This window comes from Corvus cornix, unplaced genomic scaffold, assembly GCF_000738735.6.
Source record: "Corvus cornix cornix isolate S_Up_H32 unplaced genomic scaffold, ASM73873v5 scaffold3, whole genome shotgun sequence".
NCBI classification, from domain to species: Eukaryota; Metazoa; Chordata; class Aves; order Passeriformes; family Corvidae; genus Corvus; species Corvus cornix.
Genome location: NW_024108688.1, coordinates 277,201 through 297,569, shown reverse-complemented (window position 1 = coordinate 297,569; position 20,369 = coordinate 277,201). Strand labels below are relative to the sequence as shown.

General features: G+C 49.2%; 1 protein-coding gene across 1 annotated transcript; it reads left to right on the top strand.

The window, feature by feature from the left end:
• Positions 1–2,609: 2,609 nt before the first annotated feature.
• Positions 2,610–19,878, top strand: LOC120412204 (serine/threonine-protein kinase pim-1-like; the record flags this gene model as incomplete). Its single annotated transcript, XM_039572541.1, has 5 exons — positions 2,610–2,782; positions 2,884–2,934; positions 3,138–3,504; positions 11,504–11,680; positions 19,630–19,878. Coding segments are annotated over 5 exons (800 nt in total), but the record flags the coding sequence as incomplete, so codon positions are not given.
• Positions 19,879–20,369: the final 491 nt, after the last annotated feature.

Genomic DNA, 20,369 nt, shown 5'->3' with positions numbered 1-20,369 from the left:
TTGCAGAACTCAAATGCTTGCTGGGTGGCTAAGCAGCAAGGACAAAGTTTGCAGCCTTGTGTCCACAGGGCAGCCCAAAGGGCATTAAGAGCATTTGGGCATCCCTCTTTTCCTAGAAGATAATTTTTTTTTGAGATGGCTCTTGTCGCCAAAGGTACATGCAACCCTTGGTAGGCTCAGACCAGGTAGGCTTAGGTTTGTAGGCATGATGCAAGCCCAGGATTATGGCAATCAGCTCTAAACTGCATCCAAAGAGAGATGGATAATCGAGATTCTCCAAGCTTCATCTGGGAAAAAAAAATTACCCTCAAGGACAGACACAAGCAAAGAGAAGTTTTAAAGATCCCTGAATTGAAAATCACATTCAAAAGAAACCTTGGATGGTTTCTGTTGAAAGACAAGGGTTGTCTTTTGCCTGCTTCCTGAAAATTTGGGATAAAATTGAAGATATTTACCTGGTCAGGGGAGAGGAGAAGAAAAAAGAAAGATATGAACATTTCTATTTGTCTTCATCAGTTTGCCTCATCACCCATCATAAAGCTGCTGCACATCCAGGCATGAATTACACAGTCCCTCAAGAAGGTGTATGGATCACTGCCTTGATAACACTCAGCAAGGCAAAGCTGGCACTAGTGTGCATGCCCTGGATGGCAAGCAAAGAAACACTGTGTACTAGTTTGAAAACAAACTAGTGGGAGGCACCAAATCAGAATAACAATTTAATAGGGAAATTAAGAAAAAAAAAAGAAAAAAAGGCAGAAAACACTGCTTCAAAGTGAAAGAGTCAGGATACAACCTGACACCCTGTTTGTCAGGGTGACAGTAGCAGTCCGGTAAGATGGTGGCTGCAGTCCTCCTGAAGTGGTGGATGTGGTTCTGTTGAAGCAGTGATCCTGTAGAAGGGGCTGCTCTTCCTCGGATGGTCCAGTGGTGGCTGTGTAGCTCCTGTCCTCTGGAAATCCAGTGGAAAGGGTGTCTGTGGTGTTTGGAATGTCAGATTATATCCATGATGGGATGCTTGGTTCCTCCTTCTGGGTGGAGCATCTCACAATGGGGTAATGAGTCATGAGGCCAAGTGTTGATTAGGCTCATTAACAGAAGATGGTCCGGAGGGAGTTATCTCTGAGTCATTTGGCAGGACAATGATGGGCCATTAACAGAAAGATAGTCTGGGGGGAGGAGGCAAGGAAACACTGCCCTACCTGGTTCCAACAGCTCATGAGGATGGTAATAGAATACACTGCAACCCAGGACACACTGGCTCCTGCCTTTAATGGTCAATGTCACAGGGCTCTCTCTGACTCTTTGCTCACTGGATTTGCTCAGGACTGGAGTAAGAAATACAAATATTTTTGTGCTCAGTGTGAGGAATATTCAGCAGCCACATCAAGGACTATATATAGCAAATAACTGCTATATGGACCATAGAGTATGGTGACATTTCCTAAAATTAGAGGATAGGAGACAGGTACTTACTGCCCTTCTCCTGGTGCCTGGGATGCGCTTCATTTCTTGCTGGCAGGACATAGGGAAAGACTGACCAGAAGACCTGCTGAAGCTCAGTTACTGACCTCAAAGAAACTCAGCACAAACCCTTCAGTTCTTTTGTGTGTAGTGGAGTGGCCAACCAGCAGCCAAAGATTAAATACAACTATATTTAAAAAAGCACTGGACAGAAGAAGTGAGAATGTAACCCCAGCCGGAGTTTGGGATCCAACCCGGAGAGCATTGTAAGATTCACCCCCTGGAGTGCATGCAGGAGCTGTATGGAATTTGACATAGGTATGGTTCTTTTTTTTTCTTAAAAAAATAAACATTTCTGTGCTTCCCAAACTTCCCTGGCTTTACTGCTATTATGCTTCTGGCCCAAAACACATTAAAACCACATTGAGCTATCAGCTCATTTTCACACATCTTCATTGCAGGGATAGGAATCATAGTCAAGCTCTTGGATAGGGTATTTCACTGTTTAGTTTAAAAATGAAGACAATTAACCAATTGTTTAAAACCTTGGAATGAAAGTGTCTGAAACTTTTTAGTTTTCAGTTTGCAACAAAACCAGCCTATTTCTAATACCTGAAAAAATATATGTAACTAATTTCTTAATCTGAGGATAGCAGTCAGAAAACCTGAGGTGCTTCCAGACGTTTTACAGTATTTGTCTCTTTCCATTCTGCAAGGTCAATACAACTGTCAATCCTAATATACTCTGTGATCCTGTAAATAATGGACAAAACTTGGCCCCCTTCCAGGACTGGATTTTTATGGTTTTGTGTTGTTGGGATTTTTAAAAATATTTATATCTCTTCTACATTTCCTAGCCAGGTTGCGAGGATGTAAACACAGATGCAATCTTTCAGTATCTGGTGAGTGAAAATTTAGCACCACACACTGTCCCAAGCATGGAGCCACAGGCATACTGGAGGGACATTTCCCTGCACATCACATAGCCTCAGCTGGGTAAGTACAGCCCATACTTAGCCAGTGGCAGAGATGATTTCTGCTGAATCTTGTCTGCCTCCCAAGAACGGATTTGAGAAGCAAAATCTCTAGATTTGCTGATGCAAAGTAAAAAGAAATCCCCGGTGGGGATGCCTGGGCTGGGGCAGTGGTGGGGTGGTTGGGAGCCGTGTCTGGCCCTGGGCCAAGCGCTGATGGCCACGTGTTGCCCACAGGGAAGGTGCAGGAGGCCCTGCAGGAGCAGTACCGGCTGGGTTCACTGCTGGGCAGCGGCGGCTTTGGCAGCATCTACTCGATCACGCAGCTCGCAGATGGAGCCCTGGTGAGTGGTGAGGCCAGCAGAGGGTGGAGGAGGAGGAGGAGGAGGCTGGGGCACAGCGGGGCGGGTGGCAAGCTCAGCCTGCTGCTGCCCCTTGCTTGCAGGTGGCCATCAAATGCGTGCCGCGGGACCGCGTCCGGCACTGGGGCGAGCTGGTGAGTGAGCGGGGCCAGCGGCAGAGCCGGGGCGTGCCGGGCGGCGAGGAGCCGGGGCCCGGCGGGGTGGGAGGCGCCGGGAGCCCCGGAGGGAGAGCGGGCGGGGGCTGAGCGGGGGGCGCAGAGCGTCCCGGGCTGGGTGAGGGGTCCCAGAGCCCTGGCACGGCCTCAGCCCCGCTGACGGCACCGTGCTCCTCCCGCAGCCCGACGGCGCCCGTGCGCCCCTGGAGATCGTGCTGCTGGACAAGGTGTCCACTGGGTTCCGTGGTGTCATCCGGCTCCTGGAGTGGGTTGAGCTGCCCAGCAGCTTCTTGCTGGTGCTGGAGCGTCCGGAGCGGTGTCAGGACCTGTCGGGTTTGCTGGCGGAGCGGAGGTTCCTGCCCGAGGAGGAGGCGCGGGGGCTGTTCGGCCAGGTGCTGGAGGCCGTGCGGCACTGCACCAGCTGCGGGGTCCTGCACCGGGACATCAAGCCCGAGAACATCCTGCTCGACCTGGCCACCGGGCAGCTGAAACTGATCGACTTTGGCTGCGGCGCCTTCCTCCAGGACACAGCCTACACTCAGTTTGCAGGTGAGCCCTCCCAGGGGCTGCTCCTGGGCATCTCATGGCCCAGCCTGGGTGTGGCACCGGGGCTTCCCCTCATTGTTGCCGGGATGGGATTAATTCTTCAGCCAAGTTGCTTTTGGGTGGGGCTGGGAGGGGGCAGTTCCCAGCCCTGCTGCCAGCCTTCAGCACCCACTCTGCCCTGGGCTGGGGCTGGAGCGGGGGCAGCCAGCCCAACAAAATCCCCCGTGGGGGTAGCAGAGAGGGGGGTCAGACCCCGTGCACCGGCCGGTTTGGTGTGCAGGCGAGGAAGGGCCTGGACTGTTCCTCTGCCCTGGTTTGCCTTGGCTTATTGATGTTTCTTGGGGCACTGCAGGCAGGGAGGAGCATGTTTTTTTCCCACCCCTGGATGGGTTTTTCTTTTGCATGTGTCTCGGTTTTGAAAGACAAGTGTCTGCTAAGGAAGGCAGAAGCCCCCCCTTGAAGTGGCAGATATAACCCCTTTTCCCTCTAAGTTATTATATTTTGAAATCAAGGGCCTTTAGGCGAAGATGTGGGAAATAGGAATAACAGTTCTTTACTATATATATATATATATATATATATGTATATAACCAGTCAAACAAAACAACAACAACTATGGCAGTAACAGCAATCACAAACCCAGTGCCAGCCTTCTCGGCTGTCGGGCCCTTTCCCCTCGGGTGCAGTTCCGCTCGCAGCCGGCAGGGGCGCTGGCGGCTCCCGGTGAGCAGGGCAGGTGCGATGGTTCCCCCGCGGCTGCAGGGGGCGCTCTGGAGCGAGCTCGGGAAACACGCGGCACCGGTGCCCTGGGATCCCGGGAAAAGGATGGAACAAAGGAGCTTCACAAATCCCTGGGCAGCCGATCCCGGACTCTCAGGAACAGCAGGCTGGAACGGCAAGCTGGAACGGCAGGCTGGAACGGCAGGCTAGAGCGGCAGGGACGAACGCAAATCCTGGGTGGCAGGCGAGATGTATCCAGATGGGAGAACCCCACGGAGGCCCAGGCAGGCAGGGCGAGCAGGGCTACAGCGTAGCGAAAGCTCGAAGCAGCAGCGGGGCAGGGCAGCCAATGCCCGGTCTCCAGCAGGGCAGGGAAAGCGGCTTTTGGGGTCCCGGCGTTGTTTCCAGCAGGAAGAAAGAACAGCCAAAAAGAAAGAAGCAGCAGCTCCTTTCTCTGCAGCTTCTCTCTCCGGACGCTCAGAGCGAACTGACCCCACACCCAGGTGTAAACGAAAGCAGTAGCCAGGCCCGCCCCACTCCCCTTTTTGTCTTTCTTAAGTACAGCTATTTGTCCCCTAGCAACATGCATATGGGAGAAAATTCCTTTAACAGGAAAACCTAAGACTAAACTAAAACCCCAACATTATCCACCCCGAATTTTTTCCCATACTAACATGTTACATGAAACTTAACTTTTTTAACCATATAAATCTGTGCATTACCCAAATTATATACAAATATACATGCTGATACTGATACAAGTACAGAGCCATGGGTAGTTCACCCTAAAACAAGGTCCCCTTGAGGTAAGCATCGGGTCTCTCCATCCTTTTGCATCACCCACCAGGTGCAACCTGGTCCCTGAGCGAAGACAACCCCACGGATGGGTTTGTCTTTGCTCAAGGCAGACTTTACCCAAACAGTTTTTCCAAGCATACCTCTCATGTGCACCACTGGAACCTTATCTCCATCTGTTGTTTGTAGGGGTTCGGATTGGGCAGGGCCTGCTCGGCTGGTGGAGCCTCAAGTGTTAACTAACCAGGTGGCTCTTGCTAAATGCACCTCCCAGTTTTTGAAAGTCCCCCCACCCAGTGCCTTCAAGGTGGTTTTAAGCAATCCATTACACCGCTCAACCTTCCCAGCTGCTGGTGCATGGTAAGGGATGTGGTACACCCACTCTATGCCATGTTCTCTAGCCCAGGTGTTTATAAGGCTGTTCTTGAAATGAGTCCCATTATCAGACTCGATTCTCTCAGGGGTGCCATGCCTCCAAAGGACTTGCTTTTCCAGGCCCAGGATGGTGTTCCGGGCAGTAGCATGAGGCACAGGGTAGGTCTCCAGCCACCCAGTGGTGGCTTCTACCATTGTGAGCACATAGCGCTTGCCTTGGCGGGTTTGAGGCAGTGTGATGTAATCAATCTGCCAGGCCTCCCCATACTTGTATTTGGACCATCGCCCACCATACCACAGAGGCTTCACCCGCTTGGCCTGCTTGATCGCAGAGCATGTCTCACAATCATGGATAACCTGGGAGATACTGTCCATGGTTAGATCCACCCCTCGGTCTCGTGCCCACTTATAGGTGGCATCTCTGCCCTGATGACCTGAGGCATCATGGGCCCATCGAGCTAGGAACAGTTCTCCTTTATGTTGCCAATCCAAGTCTATCTGGGACACCTCTATTTTCGCAGCCTGATCTACCTGTTTGTTGTTACGATGTTCTTCATTAGCCCGGCTCTTGGGGATGTGAGCATCTACATGACAGACCTTCACGGATAGCTTCTCTACCCGAGTGGCAATGTCTTTCCACTCTTCAGCAGCCCAGATTGGTTTTCCTCTGCGCTGCCAGTTTGCCTTATTCCACCTTTCCAGCCAACCCCACAGAGCATTGGCTACCATCCATGAATCAGTGTAGAGGTAGAGCTTTGGCCACTTCTCTCTTTCAGCTATGTCCAGAGCTAATTGGACAGCTTTGAGCTCAGCAAATTGGCTCGATCCACCTTCTCCTTCAGTAGCCTGTGCAACTTGTCGTGTGGGGCTCCATACAGCAGCTTTCCATTTCCGGCTAGCACCTACAATTCGGCAGGAACCATCAGTGAAGAGGGCGTATTGTCTTTCACTCTCTGGTAGCTCGTTATATGGTGGGGCTTCTTCGGCACGTGTCACCTGCTCCTCTTCTTCTTCAGAAGATAACCCAAAAGTCTCACCTTCTGGCCAGTTCGTAATTATTTCCAAGATCCCAGGGCGACTTGGGTTTCCAATTCGGGCGCGCTGCGTGATGAGGGCAATCCATTTGCTCCAAGTAGCGTCGGTGGCGTGATGCGTGGAGGGAACCTTTCCTTTGAACATCCACCCCAGCACCGGTAGTCGGGGTGCCAGGAGGAGTTGTGCCTCTGTGCCGATTACTTCTGAGGCAGCCTGGACTCCTTCATAAGCTGCCAGGATTTCCTTCTCTGTGGGAGTGTAGTTGGCTTCAGATCCTCTGTAGCTTTGGCTCCAGAATCCCAGTGGTCGGCCCCGAGTCTCACCAGGCACCTTCTGCCAGAGGCTCCAGGACAGACCATTGCTCCCGGCTGCAGAGTAGAGCACGTTCTTCACCTCTGGTCCTGTCCTGACTGGGCCAAGGGCTACGGCGTGAGCAATTTCCTGCTTGATCTGGGTGAAGGCTTGCTGCTGTTCAGGGCCCCAGTGGAAATCATTCTTCTTGCGGGTAACCAGGTAGAGAGGGCTCACGATCTGGCTGTACTCGGGAACGTGCATCCTCCAGAAACCTATAGCGCCTAGGAAAGCTTGTGTTTCCTTCTTGTTGGTCGGTGGAGACATTGCTGTGATCTTATTGATGACCTCAGTGGGAATCTGACGTCGTCCATCTTGCCACTTTACTCCCAGGAACTGGATCTCTCGGGCAGGTCCCTTGACCTTGCTCTTCTTGATGGCAAAACCAGCTTGCAGGAGAATTTGAATTATTCTCTCTCCTTTCTCAAACACTTCGGTTGCAGTGTTCCCCCACACAATGATGTCATCAATGTACTGCAGATGTTCTGGAGCCTCACCCTTTTCTAGTGCAGTCTGGATCAGTCCATGGCAGATGGTGGGACTGTGCTTCCACCCCTGGGGCAGTCGGTTCCAGGTGTACTGCATGCCCCTCCAGGTGAAGGCAAACTGAGACCTGCACTCTGCTGCCAGAGGAATGGAGAAGAATGCATTGGCAATGTCAATAGTGGCGTACCACTTTGCTGCTTTGGACTCCAGCTCGTACTGGAGCTCCAACATGTCCGGCACGGCAGCGCTCAACGGTGGAGTCACTTCATTCAGGGCACGGTAGTCCACAGTCAATCTCCATTCCCCGTCAGACTTGCGCATAGGCCAGATGGGGCTGTTGAAGGGTGAGTGGGTCTTGCTGACCACCCCTTGACTCTCCAGCTCACGGATCATCTTGTGGATGGGGATCACAGCATCTCGATTTGTCCGATACTGCCGGCGGTGCACTGTCGAGGTGGCAATTGGCACTCGTTGCTCTTCCACTTTCAGGAGCCCAACTGCAGAAGGATTCTCAGATAGTCCAGGCAGGGTGTTCAATTGCCTAATGCCCTCTGCCTCCACAGCAGCAATCCCAAATGCCCACCTGAGTCCTTTTGGGTCTTTGTAATAGCCATTCCGGAGGAAGTCTATGCCCAGAATACACGGGGCCTCTGGGCCGGTCACAATCGGATGCTTTTGCCACTCCTTCCCAGTCAGGCTCACCTCAGCTTCCAAAAGGGTCAACTGCTGTGATCCCCCGGTCACCCCAGCGATGGATACAGGTTCTGCCCCCACATGTCCCGATGGCATTAAAGTACACTGTGCCCCAGTATCAACCAATGCATCATATTTTTGTGGCTCTGATGTGCCAGGCCATCGGATCCACACCGTCCAGAAAACCCAGTTCTCCCGTGCCTCTTCCTGGCTAGAGGCAGGGCCCCTCTAGCCCTGGTTATCATTCTTTCCCTGGGCGTACATGCTCGAGGTACCTTCAAGGGGATCCGACATATCATCCTCCCTTCTGCAATACCTGGCAGCTCGGTCACGGGAGGCTGAGGCTACCTTCACCTTAGCGGAACCCCCTCGGTTAGTGCCTCCCTCCTTGAGTTCACGCACCCGCGCTGCCAGGGCAGAGGTGGGTTTCCCATCCCACCTTCTCATGTCTTCCCCATGCTCACACAGGAAAAACCACAGCTCAGCTCGTGGGGTGTACCCTCTCTCTTTAGCAGGGGGACCACGGGCTCTGACTTGGGGGCCTGTGACTCGCACTGGTGCCACACTGACCCTCCTCATCTCCTCCCTCATCTCCTCCCTCATTTCCTTCCTCATCTCCTTCATCTCCTCTTTGAGGTCTTGGACCACAGCAGAGACATGAGCTTTCAGCGGGCCATTGATCATGCTGTCGTAATGCCTGAGCTTGTTGGCAACAGAGCCCACTGTTTCTCGGGTATTGTCAGCATCAATCGTTGCAATGAAGGTGGTGTATTGCGATGGCCCTAGCCTTGCCAGGTTCCACATCATCTGTCCTGTGCACCTGACCTTATCGGGGTCATTATCATGCTGTCCATCCTTCCCAAAGAGTACCTCTAATATTGCCACCTCTCTTAGCTGTTGGATCCCTTGCTTGAGTGTCTTCCACTGCATTCTATGATGATACTCCTGCATTCTTTCTTTGTGAATGAACCTTTCTCTCACACTCGTTAAGAGCCGCTCCCAGAGAGAGAGAGGCCCTGGCTCCCTCACAAATATCTGGTCCACACCTGGGTCCTGGGTCAACGATCCCAGATACCTTGCCTCACCACTATCCAGTTGCACACTTGTGCCCATAAGGTCCCAAACCCGAAGCAGCCAGGTAGTATAAGGCTCACGCCCCCTTCGCACAATGTCGTTTCGCATAGCACGGAGACTGTCATGCGACAGGGACTCAGTGAGGATTTCTGGCTCTGGCTCTCCTGCTGGTTGTGAGGGCCCTGGTTGCCCATCATCATTAACTGGTCGTACTGATTTGGTCTTATACTTCCTCCTTTGCACAGGGGCGACTGCTGCTGGCTGTGGTTGTCCTTGTGGTTCAGCTGAAGCCTGGACGGTTGTAACATCCGTGGGTTCCACTGCTGCACCATCGGACTCACCCTCTTTGGGGCAGGGAGAGGGTTTTTCACTAGCTGAGGAGGTGTATTCCCTTAGCAATTGGCATATCTCCTGGCGCACCTGGCCCATCTCCTGGCACATCTCCTTGCGCACCTGGCCCATCTCCTGGCATATCCCCTGGCGCACCTGACCCATCTCTTGGCACATCTCCTGCATCCCTTTTGCCAGTACCCCCACCCAGTTTGGGTAGTCCATTTCTGAGGTGGACTGTTGGGCGGTATCAGTCTGTGGGGCGGGATCTCTAGTGTCTAGGGCTGTGGCAGGCTCTGGCTCTGGGGTAGGATCTCTAGTGTCTGGGGCCGTGTCAGGTTCTGGGGCAGGATCAGGCTCTGGGGTAGGAACTCTACTCTCTGGGGCCATGTCAGGTTCTGGGGCAGGATCTCTAGTCTCTGGGGCTGGTGTCCGGGTAGATATCCAAGCCAATCTCAACTTATCCTTGAGTACTAAATAGAGTAGGCCTATCAGCAGCAGATGGTTAGTATTCAGAGGGAATTTAAACCCTTCGAAAATTGATGGGGTGGGCCCAAAGAACTGGTTGAGGGGTTGGGGGAAAACTTCCCCTGGTGTCATTTCCTCACAGAAGGTACCATTGTTAACATAACCCCAAAAACATGTGCTCAGTGTGTGGTAGCCGTTTATCCATGTGCCCACATTCCGGAGGAAGTTAAAAACCCATGAATTCCTCACCTTCTCGACCCATAACGCAAGCTGGATAACAGCAATGGTAGCCTTAGTCAGAGGACCCATATTCAAGTAAGGAGCTGCAAAGGGGAAGAATATAGCCACGGCCACATGCCACCTGAACCAGGGTAAACTAGACCACATAGTGCTGCCTAACAAGGTTCCAATATCCAGCACACAAAATAAAGTTATCCAGGAACTGTTATTCCTTTTTCACCTCTATCTCTTAATGACCTCAGGCCCCACATTGGGCGCCAAGATCTGTGTCGGTTTTGAAAGACAGGTGTCTGCTAAGGAAGGCAGAAGCCCCCCCTTGAAGTGGCAGATATAACCCCTTTTCCCTCTAAGTTATTATATTTTGAAATCAAGGGCCTTTAGGCGAAGATGTGGGAAATAGGAATAACAGTTCTTTACTATATATATATATATATATATATATATGTATATAACCAGTCAAACAAAACAACGACTATGGCAGTAACAGCAATCACAAACCCAGTGCCAGCCTTCTCGGCTGTCAGGCCCTTTCCCCTTGGGTGCAGTTCCGCTCGCAGCCGGCAGGGGCGCTGGCGGCTCCCGGTGAGCAGGGCAGGTGCGATGGTTCCCCCGCGGCTGCAGGGGGCGCTCTGGAGCGAGCTCGGGAAACACGCGGCACCGGTGCCCTGGGATCCCGGGAGGGATGGAGCAAGGGCTTCACAAATCCTGGGCAGCCGATCCCGGACTCTCAGGAACAGCAGGCTGGAACGGCAAGCTGGAACGGCAGGCTGGAACGGCAGGCTAGAGCGGCAGGGACGAACGCAAATCCTGGGTGGCAGGCGAGATGTATCCAGATGGGAGAACCCCACGGAGGCCCAGGCAGGCAGGGCGAGCAGGGCTACAGCGTAGCGAAAGCTCGAAGCAGCAGCGGGGCAGGGCAGCCAATGCCCGGTCTCCAGCAGGGCAGGGAAAGCGGCTTTTGGGGTCCCGGCGTTGTTTCCAGCAGGAAGAAAGAACAGCCAAAAAGAAAGAAGCAGCAGCTCCTTTCTCTGCAGCTTCTCTCTCCGGACGCTCAGAGCGAACTGACCCCACACCCAGGTGTAAACAAAAGCAGTAGCCAGGCCCGCCCCACTCCCCTTTTTGTCTTTCTTAAGTACAGCTATTTGTCCCCTAGCAACATGCATATGGGAGAAAATTCCTTTAACAGGAAAACCTAAGACTAAACTAAAACCCCAACAGCATGTCATGGTTGGGCCTCCCCAGGGCTTCCACTGCCCTTTTCCAACACCAGTGGCCTCTTTTCCAACCCCAAGTTTGTACACAAGTCACAGGTGCTGGCGAGAGGGCAGCGGGTCACCCCATGTGCCACTGGTGCAGCCCCTGCGTGCCCAGGGATGCTGGGGCGAGGCTCTGGGAGCAGCAGCATCCCCTGATGGACTCGGTCTGTGTTCCACAGGAACCCTGTTGTACAGCCCACCCGAGTGGATCCACCACCAACGCTACCACGGCGAGGCAGCGACGATCTGGTCCCTGGGCCTCCTGCTGTACCACCTGGTGGTGGGGAAGCACCCGTTCAGGAGGGGCCAGGAGATCATCTGGGGGCGGATCCTGTTCCCACGACGGCTCTCTCCAGGTGGCTACCTCATCTCTGCGGCACGGGGGGAATAGCAGTGCTGGGAGGCAGCAGCGGGCTCAGGAGCATCCCGCTCTGGCAGCTCTGAGCAGGTGGCACATGTCCTGCTCTCCTTCTGTCCTCCAAAGCACAGAATCCATGGGGAAGTTTAGGCACAGCTCTGGGCACACCCAGCATGGCCTGGACACGGGAATGGGGGAAAAAAAGCGGACGGGATCCTTCTCCAACTGACTGGCTTCTGGTTTCTAGTTTCTCTCCCCAGAGTGCCAGGATGGTATTAAGAAGTGTTTGTCTGTTGCATACAGGTAAAACCTTATAAAATGAAGGCCCTGTTGCCTTCATAAAATCATGACTCAGGCCTGTTACTTCTGCTAGAGAAGGACCGTGGGAAAGAGGCATAGCTGAATTAGAGGTAGAAAAACATGCTGTGTGATTGTCGTGTGTTCACCCAGTGGTGTGTGGTGATTGGTTGAATTAAGCTTGTTGTGCTTTAAAGCTATATAAACAGCTAAGAAACTATAAAAGACGCTGTGTGGTATTAAAGATAAGCTTTTTGCCTTCTGAATGCAGTTGGTGTGTGTGATTCATGAGTGTCGTGTCTGTCTCAACTGTGACATCTGGTGACCCCCGACCAACGTGGAATGCCAACTCTATGGCTGTATCACGCAGCCGAACCACGATCAAGTGGCTGGAGACAGACACTCAGCAGATGAGAATGGCTGTAAAGCTGTGATAAGCTGTCCTTGGTTACAGTGTTTTCTATTACCATCCTCATGAGCTGTTGAATTCAGGTGGGGTGGTGTTTCCTTGCCTCCTCCCCCCAGACTATCTTTCTGTTAATGGCCCATCACTGTCCTGTTGCATGACTCAGAGGTAACTCCCTCCAGACTATCCTCTATTAATGAGCCTAATCAACACTTGGCCTCATGACTCATTACCCCATTGTGAGATGTTCCACCCAGAGGGAGGAACCAAGCATCCCATCGTGGATATAATCTGAGACTGAACACCAGAGAGGATCCTTCCCACTGGATTTCCAGAGGACAGGAGCTACACAGCCACCACTGGACTTTCTGAGGAAGAGCAGACCTTTTTCTACAGGATCACCGCTTCAGGAGGACTGCAGCCACCATTCTACCAGACTGCTGCCACCACTCTGCCTAACAGATTGTCAGGTTGTATCTTGACTCTGTCAGTTTGAAACAGTGTTTTCTGCCTTTATTTTTGTTCTTTTTCCTTATTTTATTTCCCTATTAAATTGTTATTCTGATTTGGTGTCTCCCACTAGTTTGTTTTCAAACTAGTACATAAGCCCAGGCTGCTACTACTTATTCAACCTGTTTCAAAGGTGAGCTGCTGAGAGGATAAAAATGGGATCCCAAGTATCTCAGAAAGAGGGATCTATTGTAAATATTAGGACATCATTGCTAGCTAAACAGGGTATTGCTAGCTAAACACTCTGCAAGTGCATTTAGTGTGAATGAGACTGCCAAAAATTTGATTATTACCTGGAGGGTGGTGTTGAAAACCTTGAAAGCTGTAAAAAAGGAGTGAGACTTGCAACAGCGGAACTCTGCGGATGTGGAGGTTCTGAGAGGGGTGAAGGAGCAGAAGGGAGGGGTGGATGGCTCCACGGCAACATGCACGGTTGGAGCCAGCAGTGAACTGTGTGGCAGAGTGCCAGCCAAGGTTGGTCGTGAGCCCTGTGCTGAAAGTCCTGGAGCAGGGTGCCCTACTCCCCCCACTCCCATAAATCTGCTTTATTCACCCTTGCCTGCGGATGAGTGGAGCGATGGAGCAGTCCCTCGGCTGCCGCCCGCTGCACCGCTGCAACCGAAATGGCCCAGGGAGCGCCCCTCCCCACCCCCCACCCCACAGCAGCTGCTCTGGAGGATGCCTCTCCCGCCACAGCTTCATTGGTAACAGCTGCTACACAAGCGGCTTTTCCGCTGCCAGCTCCCCAGTGGTTCAGGAACATTTTTAGCTTTTGTTAAAAGTAACTCCTATTTTCAGTAAGCTGTGAATTTTGACAGGATTGTTTATTGGAAATATTCAAGGCTAAGTGGTGTGGATGTACTGTCTTTCTGCATGCCAGTAGCATTATGTAATTCCTTGCTTTGAGGCTGCTCAGCAAGGTTTGAACTTCTCCAACAGAAATGCTTATATATTGCATGATTGGTACAACTTGTCAGGTAAAACGTATACTGCCTTTTTAAGAATTTTGACTTGAAAGTCTGACTGGACTGACTTAATACTGAATTTTTCCTGTGTTAGAAACTTGTGTACTGGGAAAAGTATTTCCTTTCCTGGTGCCCTCAGAGCATTACCTTTCGTTATGTAGCCTCTTGGAAAGTTTGGTAGGATCCTCCTTAAAAATAGCAATTAGCTCTAAAACCTGATGTTAACACATTGCATGATTTACAAGGGTTGTTGAGTGAGGCCCATGCTAGGTTTTAGCCATTCATCAATCAAGCATTCCTTTCCTCACTCCCACATTACTGTTATCTCAGAAGTTATTTATAGTTCTCTACTGCAGAGGTGGACAGATTTCTACTGGCTCTGGCATTTAATTTTATTGTGGATCGTTCATTATGGACAAACATGTAACAGTTTTTTCTAATAGGTACAGCTATTTAATGGCTCAAGTGTAGTTGTTCTTCCTTGCCACTTATAAATCAGAATTAGACTTCATATCAAAACAGCTCAAGTGCTGTGATGGACTGGAAAAATGACTAAAAGTGACACTGCTTTACAAAACAGGCTTGCTTTCTGAGTATGTGTTATCTGCTCAGTAGCTGAAATTTTTGATATTCTCTATTTTATGGAAACAGGCAAACAGTGGAGTAAACAATAGTATACTCCTTTAGAATCCTCTGACACCATGGCTTTGTAGCTGCTTATATACATGTGTCAGTTTTATATGCTCACTGATTGTTGGGAAGGATGAAAGTTTGATAAGAAAGTTTCACAGGGATGTAGACTTGGCAGAAAGATCTCTGAATGTAGAAACTGAGAATGAGATAGAAATGAAAGCAAGTTTTGATATAGAGTAAAAGATGTTTTGCTGAAACACTGATCACTGAATAACTGAGAAGGCAAAGGTTGGAGATGAGTTGGAAGGAGATTTTTATGATTACAGCAAAGGTATGTGACCACAAACAAAGACATGTTTTTTACCAAGTAAATGTGTCTCAAGAAGAGCATAAGTAAGTAGAAAACACGTTTTACCAAATAGAGAGCTATCGCAGGCAAACAAGAAATGTTGATGTAGCAAGAAGAAGAGAGGTCTGAGAATTTTCCATTGTAAGCTTAAACTGTAACTTACTTACTCTTGTGATTGGATAATAACGACTATAATATGGTGATGGTAGTAGCTATGATAGGCTATAGGCAAATGTAAAGGTATTGTGTATGGTGCTTACTGGTTGTTATGTGTTAAGATACTCTGCAAAGAAAAGTATATAATGCTTTGTAACTTGAAAAGAAAGCGGCTTAAGGTATGCCTACAGCTGTAGCTGGCAGCTGTAGGGCTGGCTCTGGATACCCACTCCCTGAAATGCTGTAACTTCGCCTATGCAATAAACAGCTTTCAAGAGAGCCGCCTCAAGTCCAGACATCCTTCATGAACACTTCTAAAACTGACCTAACAGAGTTTCATCTGCAAAACGCAGAGCAGCATTATATGACTATGTTCTCAGTATTTTATCTTTACCCTTAGTAGCCCAAGGTCAAATCTACCATACTGACAATCACAAAAGACCTGTCTTGCCGTCCCCATCACTGCGTATCACCAAGCTGAAGAGGGCAGTGGGGAGAGACAGGCAAGCCCTGGCACCCGCCCCATGTGGGGGGCTCAGGGGACCCATTCAGGGCTATGCAGCTCCATTCTTGCATACTTTTTCAAAGTGCCTTTTTAAATTAATGAGAACTGAGTTGCAGGGCATTTGTTCCACCTGAAAAGGAAAAGAGTCTGTGGGGAGAGATAAGACAGAATTGGGTTGGGAGCTGTGGGATGCACCTGCAGAGGCACATGGCAGCACAAAGAAGCACGTGGCAGCACAGAGAAGCTTGTCTCCACCGGACCTTGGGGGGAGGAGGTGTCACACGACAGACCCCTATGGAGAGGAGCCTGCCGGGAGCTGACGGACAGGTAAACAGCGAATGATCATCCCATAGAAGGAAGAGTGTTGCTGATGTGGCAACACGGGATAGGTCACAGGGTAGTGTGGATTAGCATATACGGAAATACTGTGCCTTAGAAAAGTGTGTAAAACCAGTTCATTTCTTTGAATAAAGGATTCCGATTCCCTGCTGGTCTGGGTCCGTGCCTCAATCACTGACAAGAGTCCAGCTTCCTGCTTCCGTCCTACTCTTCCTTTGCCTTCCCATGTTCGTGGTGTGGGAAAGGTTGCCAGTGAGTTCTAACTCACAGCTTGTTAACTACCTTGAGCACATCCACGATATTTTTTGGCACATCTGAGAAATTGCCAGAAATTTAGTAACTGTACTGTGTCCTATAAACTGCATCTTAAAAGACCCTAACAAATTTATGCTTATACCAGAAAACTACTGAAAGACATGCAATGTTGTCATTTTTTTTTGGAATACAGCTGCAGATTGGAAAATCCTGCAAAATTGCGCTTATACCAAAAAGGTCCTGACTGTGAAATGATGTTTACAGTAATGTTTCTTGTTACCATGAGGTATTCTCACAGCTGAATTATGACAAATCACAATGTATTTGCCACACCTTTGTGATCTCTCCAGTACATCCATGTTGCTGTTATTTCATTTACAAATCAGTTGTCTGCTTGCTTATTGTTTCTTAACTGGTATGTGACAAAATTTTTGGTAGCTTTCTTGCACTGATGAAATCAAGATGAGTTACATTCTGCCGTAGTTGACACCTTTAAAGGAACACTCTCTACTCTGACTTTGGTTTTGTTAAATTTAAGTGCTGCTAATATTGATTTGCTAAGTGTAAGTTTGTACAGTTTAAGTGATGCTAAGGCTAACTTCTTCTAAGTTTACCTGTTGTTAAATTTAAGTCATGTCAAGTTTAAGTTCTGTTAATTTGATATTCTGTTACATTTAAAGTTCTGTTAGTTTAAAATGTTGTTAAGTTTAAGCAAAGTCAAGTCTAAGTACGTTCAGTTTAAGTTTTGTTATTTTAAAAGTCTTGTAACTTTAAGTTCTGTTCAGTTTCAGTGATGTTAGCTTTAAGTTCTGTTCAGTTTATTTGCTGTTACTTTTGAGTAACTTTTATTTTGACTGAAGTTAAGTCTAGCTTCTGCTGAAATATGTTCATTTAAATTGAATGATACAGTTCTTTTGCTACAGAGATAAGAATGAACAGATTGAAACAATTACGATAAAAGATTGGTAAGTGACTGTTTATGAATATAAGATAAGAAGTAAAAATACGTGAAGATTCGGCTTGTTAGGTCCTTAAATTCATTGCAAATTCTATGGGTATGAATGTTCTGCATTGCTCAATTAAGATGATTATTCATTACAATCTTTGTTGTTATATCTTTCGTAGGTTGCAGAGAAGGATGAGTAACAATTGCAAGCCATGGATATTATTGATTGTAAGCTGTTCAGTGCTTTGCCTTATTATCTTATATGCATAGATGTGTAGAGAAGTATACTCTTGACTTCTTAGAATAAGTTCCTGTAGATGTCTTATGCTCTTAATATAAGCGTGAATTATGCTCTTATATAACGTGAATTCACCGGCTTTTCATGAAAGGCATTATGCAGAAGATATTATTTGATGTTACACATGTGTGTTTCTTTGGTGGTTTGCAGTTTGTTTATGGTACCATTGACTACTTAGCTAAGGATAAATGACAAAGTCGACTGCTTTACAAACTTTCACATACTGTTGTGTAGCTATCTGTAAGATATGTATCTTTTTAAGAAACTTTCCCAGCTGCCATTACTACAGGTCTGTTTATAGGATATGTTAGGGAAACCCTTACAGTTAAGGCCTTGGCTCTGGCCAAGCCCTGGCCCTAGCTGGTTGGGAGGCATACCTACAGACCCAGGTGTTTCTGCACTAAAAACATAATTGAATCACTTTGACTTGCCAATTTGGGCTTCTAAAATCTGGATCCCCTTTCGAGGTAAACTTGGGAGCCTTGCCCGGCAAGGTTCTCCAGCTCCTCGTTGTGAAATGGGGCTCACCAGCTACTGCAGACTGTTGGTGATGGTACAGTATTTAGGCAATTGAGGGTGTATTGTTCTAAGTTACTATCCTTTTGCCATGTGTTGTGGATTATATGCATTATCCTGTTTGTTCCTGCTCAGTGTGACTTTACTGTCTCATTATGTGTATTTGCTTGCTTTTATGTTGCCTTCACGTTTACAGTGACAGACACACAGGTTATCACAAAACAAAAAGGGGGAATATGGCTCCCCCAGGAGCATTTGGATAATGCAATATCTATGCTAAAAGTTTTGCAGGCACATCATCAATTTGATCCCCAGCACAGCAATACCAGTCTGAAGATTTGCATGTGTAAGACCAATTTCTAGAAAGGCTTTACGTAAGAATCCACAATTGGGTGTGTAATGAGAAGGCCTAGCTGATTTACTAACCTAGGAGAGAAGGTATGCATGTGTTTTTGCCAACAGGTCTAGCATTGTTACTGTCTGACCCAACAAACTTCAATCGCCTCTGAGAAAATGAGGCCCAGCGAGAGGAAAAACGACCTATTCACCATCCAGCCCTCGTGGCTAAAGCAAGAGCAGAGGTGGGACTTCCAGGAACATGGCTGTGCCTGGGAGCTTACAGAGGCAGCCTGCCAACTGCCTTGTGTCCTACTGCATTTACCATCACGTTGTTGTGTTCCTGCTGACCTTCTTCAGCTATTCCCTGTTCCACGCTTCCAGAAAGACATTCGGTAATGTCAGTCAGCACTTCCAGCTAATGGAGTCTCTCCTGTCTAAACAGCACAGCCCCTGAGCTCCAGCCATATGAGCTTTGGAACAGTATCCATTTACTGCCAAGTGGAGAAGAAGCAGCAGCTCTCTCTCTGGGAACATTGGACACTATCTTTTTGATTTCTTATGCTGTTGGTGTCTTTGTTAGTAGCATGATTTTTTCTTGATGAGTTTTTATTGATTGTGATCTGTAGCCCATGTATTTTATCCTGTGACCAGCAAATGACTAACTAACAGTCTTAATAAGATGATGGCTTTACAGGTGCAGACTGTTTCAACATTAGAATACATGAACCCTTTGCTTAAAAGACAAAAAAGGGGGAGATGTTGCATACAGGTAAAACCTTATAAAATGAAGGCCCTGTTGCTTTCGTAAAATCATGACTCAGGCCTGTTACTTCTGCTAGAGAAGGACCGTGGGAAAGAGGCATAGCTGAATTAGAGGTAGAAAAACATGCTGTGTGATTGTCGTGTGTTCACCCAGTGGTGATTGGTTAAATTAAGCTTGTTGTTATATAGCTTTAAAGCTATATAAACAGCTAAGAAACTATAAAAGACGCTGTGTGGTATTAAAGATAAGCTTTTTGCCTTCTGAATGCAGTTGGTGTGTGTGATTCATGAGTGTCGTGTCCAACTGTGACATTTGACCATGCAGCCCTTGGACAGGCCATCCTTATAATATCTCTTCTGTGATCCTTGGATGCAGGGAGTTCATCTGCCCTAGAAGATAGGAGAGATCCACATGCACAGTTTGATCCAGGGGTCTGGCAGGTAACAGCCCCACACATCTTTTGGCAATAGGAAGCAAAGAAAACCAGACTTTTTTGTCCTGCCTGTAGCTCTGAGCAGGGATCATCAGAAGGGAACACGCAGCTCTTGTGCTGCAGCTGAGTTGGACATCTGGTCTGGCAAGCACTGGTGGCCACCATCCAACCCATTTTCTGCTAGTCCAATTGACGGCTGGGGCCCTGGGCAGCACTGACAGCCTGGTGTGGCCCCAGGGAAGGAGAAGGAGCCCCTGGAGAAGCTGTAGCAGGTGGGGCTGCTGCTGCTGGAGACACCAAGGACGACCTCAAGAATGACAACCTCTTCCTGGAGCTGGCCAGCGGCAGCTGAAGATGATGGACTTTGATTCTGGCACCTTCTTCAAAGACACGCTCCATGCCCAGTGTGCAGGTGAGTCCAGAGCCAGGGGGATGCTGCCAGAGCTGGGCATGGCACGGCCTGGCTGGGCACCAAAGGTTCCCCCTTTGCTGGGGTGGCTGCAGCGAATTCTTCAGTGGCTGCCAAGCTGCTTTTTGGCAGGGCTCAGGGGGATGGTCTGGAGTGATAATGAAATGGGAGTCTCTCCTGGCCCTGCCAACAGCATCCAGCACCGGCTGTGCCCTGGACTGGGGGCAGACAGCCCAACCAAAACTAACCCCCATGGGAAGTGTAGAGGTGGGACTCAAAAAACCATACACTGGCTCATTTGGCTTGCAGGCAAGGAAGAGCTTGGGCTGCTCCACTCTGCTTGTCCCTGGCTGCACAACAGCAGTGTCTCAGGGCTGCTGTGCGAGGAGGTTATGGTGTCATTCAGAGCTGCTCTGCAGCCCTCAGCTGCCCTCACTGCTGTTCCCACTTCCTCTTCCTTGTCCCTCCACCAGGATGAGCTCTGTGACTGCCCTTGACCCTCCCCAGCCTTCCCAGCCCACCCTCACCTCAGTGTGGCTCAGGCTGAAGCTGATTTGTCTCCTGTGGC